We start from the raw sequence: 12,399 nt of genomic DNA on the forward strand, positions 1-12,399 counted from the left end.
GGAAAAAAAAGAAAAAAAAAAAAAAAAAAAAAAAAAAAAAAAAAAAAAAAAAAAAAAAAAAAAAAAAAAAAAAAAAAAAAAAAAAGGAAAGGAAGCAGGCTGAGTAAGCCATGAGGAGCAAGCCAGTAAGCAACATCCCTCCATGGCCACTGCCTTAAGTTCCTGTCCTGACTTTCCTGGGTGATGAACTGTAAACCGTAAGCTGAAATGCACCCTTTCCTCCCCAGGTTGCTTATGCTCTTAGCATTTTATCACAGCAATAGGAACTCTAAGACAGGAATGTCTAATGTACTTCTGCATCACGCCAGTGCTCATAAACCAGGCTTTCTGTGGGGCTGAGACCATAGGATTGTGTGAAGGAAGTCAGAAGCACCCAGGTACCAAGCTGAGCAAGCTCCCCAGGCAGGGACTGGGGTACTGGCGTTCTCTCTCTCCCCCTCCCTTTCTTCCCTCTCTTTCCCCACGATGTTTTGAGGGAGATTAATCAGAACCATGTCCAGGGAAAGCTCAAGGTGTGATAGGTGGGGCAGGTGCAGGAGGGGGAGAAGGCATGCCGAGGCCTGTCCTTAGGCAGACCGCACAGGGCCAGGCCACCTCCTAGACTCCCCTCCGCTGCCCCTTCTCCCTCAAGATGCAAATGTACTTGCAAGCGGCTCACATACTGGGCGAAGATTTGGATCAGTAGCCTGGAGAATTAAATGCTTAGCTCCAGTCTGATTCCCGTTTAGCAGTGTGACCTTAAGTAAATAATTCAACCTTGCTTCCCAAATCTAATGCTTCATCTGCAGAAAGCGGAGGTGCTGGGGGGTGGGGGTACCTTGGCCCAGTGCGGGGGAGGAGCGGTGGGGAAAATGGTATCTCAGTAGACATGTGTTCTTTGAGAGTACGCCTTTGGGGGGAACATCTCAAGGGCTGCTGTGCAAAGGGGTGTGGAGACTGCCAAGGAAATCTGCTATGCAAAGAGCATAAAGAACCCCTAGAACAGGACTCCCCCAGAAGGGAGCTTTGCTACAGAAAGGAAAGAGTGCTATGGAACAGGGAGCCCCCAGAGACCCTGAGATGGCAGGGTGGCGCTATATGGCAGCATCTGGAGTTAAAAGCTGCCATGGCACCATCCCGGAGCAGTGGTGCGGCATGTTGGTGTCCAATGTGCACAGATGTACTGGCATAGGCCTCTGAGGTGTGCACACAGGTGACCAGGTGGCTACGGGTGCATTCTTTGTTGGGCTGAATGGGTAGCAATGCCAAATGGCTTCTTTGGAGTGTTTATTAATTCCTGGAGGAAGAACCGTTTTTTCTTTTCTCTCTTTCTTTTTCTTTCTTTCTTTCTTTCTTTGTTTCTTTCTTTCTTTCTTTCTTTCCCCCATACTTTAATATATTCTCTCTGGCTCCTGGGCATGTATCTCCCAACCTGAGTCACCACGAAATGTTACTGCCCCGGGCTGGGGTGATGCAGAGGGGTGGCTGAGTCTGCCTGTCACCTGCTATACCAGAGCCCCAGGAGGCCGGGCTCCAGATGGAAGAACAGACCTCGGAGGTAGCGCCACCCAGGCAGAGTACAGAGCGCATGCACAGGAGACAAGGGCCCCCAGCTAAAAGTCATGCCCTTTAAGGCTGGCTCACAAGGCCTGAGCATGCCCACCCCATGTCCCGTGAGCCCCTAGTCGACTCACTCCCGAATCTCATCAATGATTTTCTGCTTCTCCTCAATTTCGTCACGAAGTCTGGACAGCTGCTTCTGGTGCGCTTCCCGGTGAGTCTCCATCTGCTGCTCCAGAGCCTTCTGCAAGCCAGGCCAGGAGAAATGTCGCATCAGCTTGTTGGCATCCTGCCCACGCAGCGACAAGCCCCGGATCCATGTCTACCTCCCTCAGATGTTAAATCCCAAAATTAAGGGTGGTTTTTGGCTCTTGGGCCCAAGCTCCTGGCCTTGTTTCATCTGCACAGCAAAGCCCACAGATCTGTCATGAAACTGAGTGGGCCTTGGAGTCACACCAGCCCAATAATTGCACAGAAGTTAGCAAAGGCTTCAACCACTCATCTGAGCTGCATGGTCTTCCCAGCCAAGCCAGTCAGAACACTGGCCTCTTACTACCGGAGTGACCTCAGACATGTCGCTTAATCCCTGGAAGAAGACTGCCTCACCTGCGGAATTGAGAGGCAGCCCCTCTCTCTGTCCAGCCCACCACAGACCTATGGGGCATTCAGAGACGTCCAAAAACACTCTCAAGTCAGAGCAGACCACCAGAGAAGGAGGGGCTAGGTTTTGTTGGCCGGAGCAGAACCACGGCAGAATATTAGCTGTGAGCTTCTGTTCAGCGAGGCTCGTGGTTTGTCTAAATCGATCAGAATTCCTGCTCTTTCCAGGCCGTTTTATTCATATTTGAACACTTTAGTTTCCAGTTGTTGTTTTTTTTTTTTCCTACATTTTCCATTCTTGATTTAAATATGACCATGAAGGTCTGTGTTTTAGGAAACTTGGGTTCGAAGATCTTCTTTGTGGGGGTTGAAAGGAAAGGTTTCCTTGAGACGTTACCACTAGTCACGTGACCTGTGTGGTCACTGTGGTGCTGCCCATAATCCCGATTCTTCAGGAACACACCTGCACCTACAGATTACAGTTTCTGGCTCCTGGGCAGTCCCCTCACCACCTCCTGACTGCATGAGGCCCCAGGAGAGCTGCTCTGAAGGTCCAATCAGGATGCCTCTCCTCTCTGTTTTACGCTGATGTGCGCAGGTCAGAGGATATGTGCACACACCTCAAACACACACACATACACACGCACACACACATACACACGAACACACACACACTTACCTTCATCTCCTCAGCGTCCTGTAGCCTTGTCAGGTGCTCCTTCTCCTTATCTTGGAAACTGACTTCATGCATTTTTTCTGTTTCAAATTGAAAAAGTGACTTCAGTGTTAACTGGCAAGACTCGTACCCAAAGCCAAAACTCAGGAAAAAAAAAAAAAAACATGGCAACATAGTGAAAACAGCAGCCAGCTTGTATCAGAGTAGCACCAGTGTCCACCTCCTGACCAAGCACCCGAAGCCGGGGCTGACCTCTCCTGTGGCCTCTGCTGGTCAGGTCACTTGGTACTTCACGTGGATTGGGGTCTCCCTAGGGGGAGCAGCCAGGGAAAGGAAGGGGCTAATTAGAAGCAGGTAGCCCCAAAACTGCCTCCCACCTGGCCTCTGAGAGTGCCCCCCAGAGGGCGCCAACATGAGGACCTGATCAAGCCTTGCAGATTACAGAGGCCCTCTGAGTGTGAGGTGACATCTGGATTCATGTCACTGGCAAAATTCCACTAGGACTTAGTTTACCTCCCAGGAGTAGCTGATGGTTTGCGAAGGATCTGAAGCAGGAAAACAAGCTAAAGACGCTAACAAGGAAAGCAGAAATATATCCTAATGCTCTCTGGATTCACCGGGGGCCCCAGGTGGGCGGGGCTGTTGCCAGCAGTTTCTGTGTGCTCTTCTTGCTAAGTGGGGCTCCCTGAGCAACAGGCAAGTGCAGCCTGAGCTGGAGAGCTTGGGGGGGGGGTGCAGGAGCAAATGTCATTTGGACAGTGACATCTAATTCATTATATCTCTGGTCTGTTTTACCTTATTTCAGGTCTTCTCCCTGGGTGTATGTCTACTCAATGGCCCCACTGCAGGAAATGCATGAGGGGAGAATACTTTTCCTTTCTTTTTCTTTGTAGGCCAGGCTGGCTTTGAACTCACAGAGATATGCCTGCGACTGCCTGCGGAGCTGGGATTAAAGGCGTGTGCTACCACCGCTCAGCAAGAATGCTTTTCTTTAATCCAGCGTTAGGTGGTGTACTCTATTCTCAACATTCACTCTTTACCACTACCATAAACTGTTCCAGAGCTATGGCAGGGCTCATTCTTAATTTGCCTTTGAACCTGAAGCAGCATGTATTGATCCAGTAAATAGCTTAACATGAAAACAAAAGAAACAAAATAATATCATCATCAATCCTATTACTCATCAAAGCATTTTTATTTCAAATATTAATTTCTAAGACCACAGGATCCATTTTTAATACCTGCAATAAAGATTTTAACCTAACACTGCATCACCAATCATCGCTACATGCATGTCTTGTCTCCAACATGAAGACCGAGATTCTATTAAATTCTATTGAACTTTCAGATATTTTGGACGGTTTCCTTTTCCCCTCTTCTCTGCATTCTTGTTTACGCTTTTCTGATCTAAAGTTCTGTGATGAGGGGCTGGAGAGATGGCTCAGTAGTTAAGAGCACTTGCTGCTCCTCCAGAGGATGAAGTTGAGTTCTCTGCTCCCAGACCAGGTGGTGCACAAGTGCCTATAACTCGATCTACAGGGCATCCAACAACCTCTTCTGGCCTCTTCAGGCACCTGTGCATGTACACACACACACACATGCACACATACACATACCACACACACACACAATAAATCTTTAAAAATATAGTTAAAATTTGATGATCAAATGTTATGAAGAACTGTTATTGCTATTCAAATTGCTCTGTAAAAATTTAATTTTCATTTCAGCCTCTACTATGTGTGGCTGGTCTCACTCTGCACATTGTAAACTTCTTAATCTTGTTCAGCCTTCTGCTTTTCTGATTGCCACTCTGGTTTTTTTGCTTCTGTTTATTCACATTTATTACACATTTCCTGTGTGTCAGATATCACTCGGCTAAGGGAAAAGTTTGTTCAAAAGCTGAGCTTCCCAGCTCAGCCATAGTGTGAGTACAGAACTCTGTGGAAGGATCTGACATAAGAGAATTGGCGCTTCAGAGTCACCCTGGGATACAGCAGGTGGCTAGTCCAGAGAAGGCTGGCAGTGAGACCCCCCCCCCCCAGTGTCATATTGACTTAGCCACCATCCCTACCTAGGCTGCAGAAGGCAGTCAGAGCAGAGATGAGCAGAGCAAAGACACCTGACAAGTGCAAGAGACAGCTCTGCTGAGTGACCAGAGGCCACCTGGGTAGGAAGAAGGGGATGCTGCCCCCCCCCAGGCATCTGGGTGGACAGAGGGAAGCTGGGGAGGCAGCAGATTCACAGAGAGGCAAGCATAGCTCTCTTCCAGTGGTTCCCAGCAGACACAGAATTGCTGTAACCGAACAGAACTAAACATCAAGACTCCGGCAGCTAGAGCCTGAGTCAGGCCCAGGGCCTGAAGCCTGCGAAGTGTCAGTATTTACCTTGGGCTCGGAGCTTGGCCAGCTCTTCGCTGAGTGAGTCCTGGGACTCTTCCAGCTGCCTCCTCTTCTGTTCCATGTTCTGCATGTAGTCAGTCAGAGATTTGATCTTGGCTTCATGCTTTGAGGAAGAAAAGAGATGAACAGGAAAGATGAGTGGCTAGTGTCTGCTTGCCCAGGCTTGTCTAGAGCTGGCCAATAGGAAGCGACAACTTAGAGACCTCACCATGGAATGCTTCATATTTCGACTTTGCCTGAGGACCAAGGCAGTTCTCTTTCTTCCATGGGCTCTGCAGCTTGTGTCTACACACACACACACACACACACACACACACGCGCGCGCGCGGGCACACATATACACACTGCATACCATGTCCCTTGTGTGGAGATCAAAGCCTTCCTCACGGCAAACACTGGGGTAGCTTGGCAGTAGAGCACCTGCCTAGCACGAGCAATGGCCCTGTATTCAGTCCCCAGCACCATAAGGCACAGGAGAAGGGTGTGTGTGAAGGATCGAGGACCCATCTAGGGCTGAAGTCCTCTTTCTTTGAACATGTACTTGTAGACTCAAACAGTTCATCTAGTTTTCTTTTGTCCCTCAGACACAATGCACCAACTCTGGTCATTAGAGACCCATCACACACGCACGCACGCACACACGCACACACATATGCACACACACACACACACACACACCCATGCACACACACGGCTTTTGGGGAAGAAGGTAAAACCAAAGAAGAAAGAGTTTCAGCAAGGACTGTTTTACATAGATATAAAATGGCACAGATATAACACATTTTTCACTTTAACTTAATTTTATATAATTATATTTCCCAAATACCCAAGTTTTATGGATTTTTTAAAGTCCTATATAATATTCTTCCACATAACTTCACCATTTGTCTATCAACAGGTATGTATTTGGGTAATATATTTTATCATAATGTAAAATAATAGTGCATTCAACAGTTTCCATAGAAGCTTTTAATATTTTAACCACAAAACTATAATGCCTTATGAAACTTAAAATTTTCATCTCTATTACCAATGAAAAACAGAATACATAAAATTATTAGCCCAAAAGACACGTCTGGCACAGAGGACAGAAGCATGAGGACCCACATCTGGATGCCCAGAAGCCATGTAAAAGCTGAGTGGTGGCATTTGCCTACAGCCCCAGAACTGAGGACGGACAAAGACAGGTGGGACCCAGGGGACTGCAGGCCAGCCAGTGTAGCCAAAACACAAGCACCAGGTCCAGTACCACTAAGATATCCTATCTCAAAAAACAGAGAAGAGAGGCTACCCAAATGTTAGTAATATTTCTTAGACGAGCCTCTCCGCTGATGCAAATAATTTCAATCAGACCAAATCAAACCGAATAAAAGATGCCCATGTTTAATGCAGCGCTCCCGGGTGGTCCTGGGAAAGCATGGGGAGGGGAAGAGAGAAAAGGGGAGACCAAGTGTTCATTATTTGAGGCAGTTTAAGTAGCCTGTGGGAGTGGTGTTGACCCTTCCTGGGGAGGGGTCACCTCTTAGCGGGCTTTCTCAGAGGTGGAGTTTGGATTAAAGCAACTCCCAGGGGAGGGGATTGAAATGGAGTTTCCTACCCAGTATTCCAAAGATGGATGCCAGGGCCTGGGATAAGGCCCCTGACTAAATATTTCAAACACCAAAGTCAAAGTTGGCCTCCACATGTGTACATACACGTGAGCATGTACACACACACACACACACACACACACACACACACACGATACTTACATTTTTTCTGGTTTTGTATTTTCCAAGTGCTTTCCAAAGGATTACCATCATATTTATCAACTTTCCATCACATATCAGCACTGAAGGGCCCTTTAAACACTATTTATGTAATAAAAAACCAACCGTAGACCTCTCTCAAGACAATTAGTTTGGAGTTGTTTCTATCACTGTGTACGTTTAAAGCCAAATCAGAATATGATGTCCTGTCTGCCTCGTGGTGCTGTTAGACATTTAGGCCACGCTGGTGCCTGCCCCTCAAATGACTCTGCTGCACAGCCATGACCAGCATACTGGGACAATCTCAGACATCTCAAACCTGAACAGTAAGCGTACACATTACTGCAGCCCAGAACTGCCCCACGAAGGACATGGAGGGGACAGGTCTCAACAGGGGAACGTGAACAGGGAGGGTGGACAGCCCACCTGGGAGATCAGCAGCTGGCAAGCAGCCAGCTCCCGCTCGCTGGCGTTCATCTTCCGGTTGGAGTCCATCTGGGCGCTCTCCAGCTGCTTGCTGCGGTTCACGAGGGACTTGACCTCCGACTTCATCTTGCTGATGTACAGGCGCGCCATGGTGAACTCCTCTTCAATGACTCCGTTCACGTCTGCCAGCTGAGTACGGAAGGAAACGTCAGAAGTTCGTGGATCGCTTGGAACCTGACCGCGGGTCCCTGAGGCGCCCCTAGCTTTGTGGCAAAAAGTCTCATCATAGGAAAAACTGAAAATAACCCCTACCGAGTCAGTGTCAAGAAACTGGAGACTACATAAGAACGTTCCCGTCAGAAACCACCATCCAGCATACTCCTCAGTTAGCCGTGCGTTTCACTGGCCTTAATTTGAGGATAGACAAGATGACGCCGGAAGAAAAACTACTGAAGAATTTCTTCAAGGAGAAAATTTCTCAGAAGCCCTACCTTGTATGACTACAATCGTGCCCCTTGTAAGGGCTCCTAACCTGTAGAGAAACTCAGCCTAGAATTTCAATTTTCCACACCCTTCTCAGTGGTGAGGTAGCCCATTGTCTCTATTGCCATAAAAGGCTTTTTCCATAGTCTTCAAACAAAACCTCTACTGCCTGGGAATGCAGCATTCATTCCAGCGTCTCCTTGCGGTAAAGGTTTCCCCGCTTGGCTACCTGTTGCTACCAATCTCTTTTTCTTTGCCTTTTTGCACCTGCCCTCCTAATTATTAAGATATCTAAGAACAAAGCCTAAGCTTACATTGAGAAGCGGTAATCTTGGAAGAATGCCTGAGTGAGCTATATATGGCTTCTACATTTCTGAGCTCCACTGGGACCCAAAGATCAGAAACAAGGAATTTGGAGTAGGCTGGGATGCTTGGTACACAAGCCAAGTAAGGCATTGAGAAAGTAGCGTTGTGTGTACTACATTTCGCCACCAGAGGGCAGCCTTGCACTTTAGGAAGAGTGTTCAGTCCTGGGAGAATCGAGCCCAAGGACAGCAGCTTCCGCTGAAGGCAAGGACTCTAGCTCTGCTTTCTAAGGCTCCACAGTGTCCTCTCACTGCCCCTCCCACCTCCTTATGTTATTACTGCTGCCATTAACTAGACATTTTTTTCCATGTATATATTTGAGGGCTAAGATTTAAATGGTACTGAGCATAAGCCCTGAAAACTGGGAGCAAATAAAAAACACATCGTTCTGCATCCCAGCCCTGTGATCTTAACCTTATAAGAACTCATCAATACTTAACAGCGACTGCAACCTAATACCAAGCCGACAGCCGGGTGAAACCCCTTCCTGGAGGCCCTTGCTAGGTCGTGTTGGGCTTGTGACTGCCTGAGATTTGCCTCCCTCCAGTGCTCCTCAGTCCAACCTGCTTGTAAACGCCACAGCATGGGAACATCAAGTGGAAAACACTTGCAGCCTTTGTCGCTGGCCCATCAGGGAACAAGGCCCTCTAAGAACACCACGATCTACAAGGGAGAGTCATCGGTGAAATTAGGGCAGCCAATGTCTGGAGTCTAAAAATAATCTCAAAACACCCGGAGAGTATTTAAAAATCCGTCTTCCAGCAGGAGGGGCCTTGGATGACAAAGCACAGGCACACTTTGGATTAGTTAGCAAGCTGATTGGCTCCATATTAGACCTTAGCAAAAAAAAAAAACCTCCCCTTATTGCCTTCCGCAGCAGACACCAACTTCCCACAAATCAGGCCCAACTGGTCCTGAGAGGCCTTGGACAGCCAGAATTACCTTGCTCAACACCAACACGGGGCTCTAAAAATTACCCCTCAGGCACAGAATGACCAGGCTGGGCTGACAGACTGACCCGGACACACGAGACACTCTGCAGCAATCAAAGTACAAGGTCTTATCTGTTCAGCCTAGACCTGTGGCACCTTTCAAGGGATTCCTGTTTCCCAGAGGTGATCTCTAAATTTTGCAGGGGTTCCCAGGGTTTAACCACTGCCAACACACTGAAGGGCCGTTCAGTAAAGGCGTAAAGTGCTTCCGTTCAGAGGGTTCTGTTTCCAGGATCTGTGGGCAGCAAGCTAAGGAGCCCCACTCCTCAGCCCAGTGTCGTCAACGCTGTAACCGCTCCATCCTAGCTGCTCCGCCACTGGAAAGCAATGCCCTTCAGAACTGTGGATCACTAGCATCCTGGGGGAGGAGCAGGCTTTGCGGGTCACCACCATCCTCAGAAGACAACAGTACCCCTCAAAAGTGTGAAGGGGACTTCATCCAATGTTTACCCCAAGAAAGCTATCTTTGTGATTCTCTATGCTGTTTTCCTGGTTAGTGACAACAATGTACATCGTGGCCAATGACTGTTGTTCTTGGCAGATATTTCTTTCTCTCTTTCCCTTCTCATCCCAGCTTTGAGACAACTTTAGATCGCCCTCCATTTCCCCACCTCTCTCACTTCCTCGCCTGCAGGAGCACTGGTGTACATAACTCCAGGGGAGAACACCACTCATGGCAATCTTACTCCCCTTTGGGATGGTCCATACGACCTGCAGCTGCTCGGCTACATCTACTGGGAACTGTTGGCATATAGTTCCCTCCTGGATAAAAGCAGTCAGTGTTGCAGCCCACACTGCCTGGGATGTAGGCGAGAGAAGAAGTGATGTATCGTCTTCTATAGCAGTGATCTTGCTCCAGGAGGCAAAAGCTTAAGGCCATGCAAAGGAAACAGGCTGGGGCCAGCCAGAGAGGAAACAGAATAGAGACGCTGGGTCCTCTGTATTATTGAGCCGCCGCTTCAGGGAAACCAAATTTGTTTCTCTAACTTTAATAAGCCACGAGTCACCTGGAGAAGCTTGTTAAAAGGTAATTTCTGCTTCAGTATGTCTGAGGGAGGCCGCGGGTCTATATTGCTAATCAGCCCCAGGTGATGTGGATCACGCTGAATAACAAGGCTTCTCCACTGCAGATAATAAAGCGTGGTTTACTCCGAGAGCCGCTGCCGGTTGCCTGTGACTTTCATCTAGAAGCTTACATAACCCGTGCTGCTTGGCTGGAGAACTCTCACGGCACTGGGCTCTTAAGGGGGAGACAACTGAGGTCTGACCTGAGACTTCCCTGAGCTGAGCCCCAATATGGGGACACTACAAGTTAGGCCGAGGAATAAACCAAGTCACACAAGACCCACCAAGACAGGAAGACGCTCCCCAGATTGGAAAGGCGAATTGTTCCTCTCCTCCACCCCCCAACCTTCAAGCACCAGCTTTTTTTCCCCCTGCCTTCAGCTATTTCCCAGCACAGACCACAGCCCTGAGGCTCAGGTGCCACCAAGCCCAGATCACACCACAGGCAGCGCAGGAATGGAGGACGGAAGTCCGGCTCACCGTCTTCACGTCGTTGGTGCCGATGATGCCGCCTATCTCCCCCAGATCCTTCAGCAGCAGGTTCAGGATCTCCGTTGCCCTCTTCCTCTGGTGGTTGCTGAGCTCCTGCAACTGACTCAGCTCTCTCTGGGTCGTTGTCAGCGTCGTCTGCAGAAACCAATTCAACCACAAGTTAGCAAGGTGGCCCATGAATTTCCTTCCTGCAGCCTCCAGAGCTCAACAGCCCAAGCCGGACTCAGCTACTTGATCATCCCTCTGGTCTAAGTGAAGGAGAACCCTGAAGGCCAACTGGTGCTGGGCACTCGGTTCTCTGGCAGGGGAACTTAATACGGAGATATTATCTTGTAAGACCAGGTATGTTTTTGCTGACAGTATCCATGCTAGCAAAGTGAGTTATTAAAGATAAATCCAGGGCCTAGAACACAGCAGGTAAATGCAAGAACTGATCCCAGCAAATGGTGCTCTGACCTCCACCTGCAACTGTAAAGTAATGCAGATTTTTAAATAAACAAAAGGTTGGACTGCTGGCTCGATTAATGAGGTACTTGGAACCTGAGTTAGATTCCCAAAAGGTATGTAACAGAAATCTGGGCCTGGTGGTGCACACTCGTTACCTCAGCGCTGGGCAGGAGTCCTGTGGCCCATGGCCAGCCGGTCTGCACACTCGATGAATTCCAAAAGAATGAGACTGTCTCAAAAAACAAGACAGAGAGCACCGAGGACCGCTGCCCAAGGCTGACCTCTGGCGTCTACTTGCACACGATGGTGCGAAAACAGGCACTTATGGCTGTCGTATTCAATCGTGTTTTCTAACTCGCCAAGTGTCCTTTCGCCTCCCTCGTTCTAGTACCCGCTCTATGCTCCCTGGGTCACTTCCAAATACTCTAATTAATGGCTCTGGAATCAATGGCCCAGACAAACATCAATGAGCGTAGAAAACAACTTAAAACATCTTCTAATCCCCAGGGAAGACAAATACCGTAACTTTTCAAAATGACTCAAGTTCCAAAATCCAGCTCCTTCCTAAGCAGCAGAAGCCCTATTTTCTCCCCAAACTCCAGCAAGCTCACCTCTTTTCTACCCTCCGCGTTTGTTGCCATGAGAAGTAACGTGTTCTTCACTCACGGAATACCCTCCTTCTGGCATCTCGGTACCAACGCAGCCAATACGGGAGCAAGTCTACTGCAGCCTCGCAAGTTAACGCGAAGGCATTTATTTGTACCAGCTGTAGCCAGATAGTCACCGCAGCTTATGTAAAGCGTATGAAGCAGTCTGGTAATAGTTGTTTGGACACAAAATTAGAAGCACAGTTTGGAAAATCGTGCCTTGCTTTGAGGAGCACAAAACACAAGCTGACGAACCCAGGAGGACGCAGCCGAAGCAGTGAAGGTGCCTCCGCGAGTCTGCGACAGCTTAGGCCGCCATGGCCAACTGTTCCGTGACACCTTATTTTTAACACCACAGACCCTGCAGTCCTTTCTCCAGGAAGCCATCAGGAAGGACTTTCTTTCTCAGTGAAATAGGAAGTAGGACTCCCTATCCACTCCGCCACCAGCCGCCAACACTTTCCTCACCATGTGGTCTGTGTCCCACAGACTAATATTTCTGTAAGATGGTCCGGC

The 12,399-nt window shown here is 48.6% G+C and overlaps 1 protein-coding gene across 1 annotated transcript in view; it reads right to left on the reverse strand.

The window, feature by feature from the left end:
- Positions 1-12,399, reverse strand: part of Kif5c (kinesin family member 5C) — a 156,789-nt gene that overhangs the window by 29,839 nt on the left and 114,551 nt on the right. The window contains exons 15-19 of the mRNA XM_050139912.1: positions 10,778-10,924; positions 7,392-7,580; positions 5,203-5,320; positions 2,819-2,895; positions 1,674-1,783 (exon numbers count right to left, since the gene is read on the reverse strand). Of these exons, the coding sequence (XP_049995869.1) occupies positions 1,674-1,783; positions 2,819-2,895; positions 5,203-5,320; positions 7,392-7,580; positions 10,778-10,924 (641 nt within the window). The remainder of the gene's footprint in view (positions 1-1,673; positions 1,784-2,818; positions 2,896-5,202; positions 5,321-7,391; positions 7,581-10,777; positions 10,925-12,399) is intronic.

Source organism: Alexandromys fortis, unplaced genomic scaffold, assembly GCF_014885135.2.
Source record: "Alexandromys fortis isolate MF-2015 unplaced genomic scaffold, M_Fortis_MF-2015_v1.1 scaffold_33, whole genome shotgun sequence".
In the NCBI taxonomy this organism is placed as follows: Eukaryota; Metazoa; Chordata; class Mammalia; order Rodentia; family Cricetidae; genus Alexandromys; species Alexandromys fortis.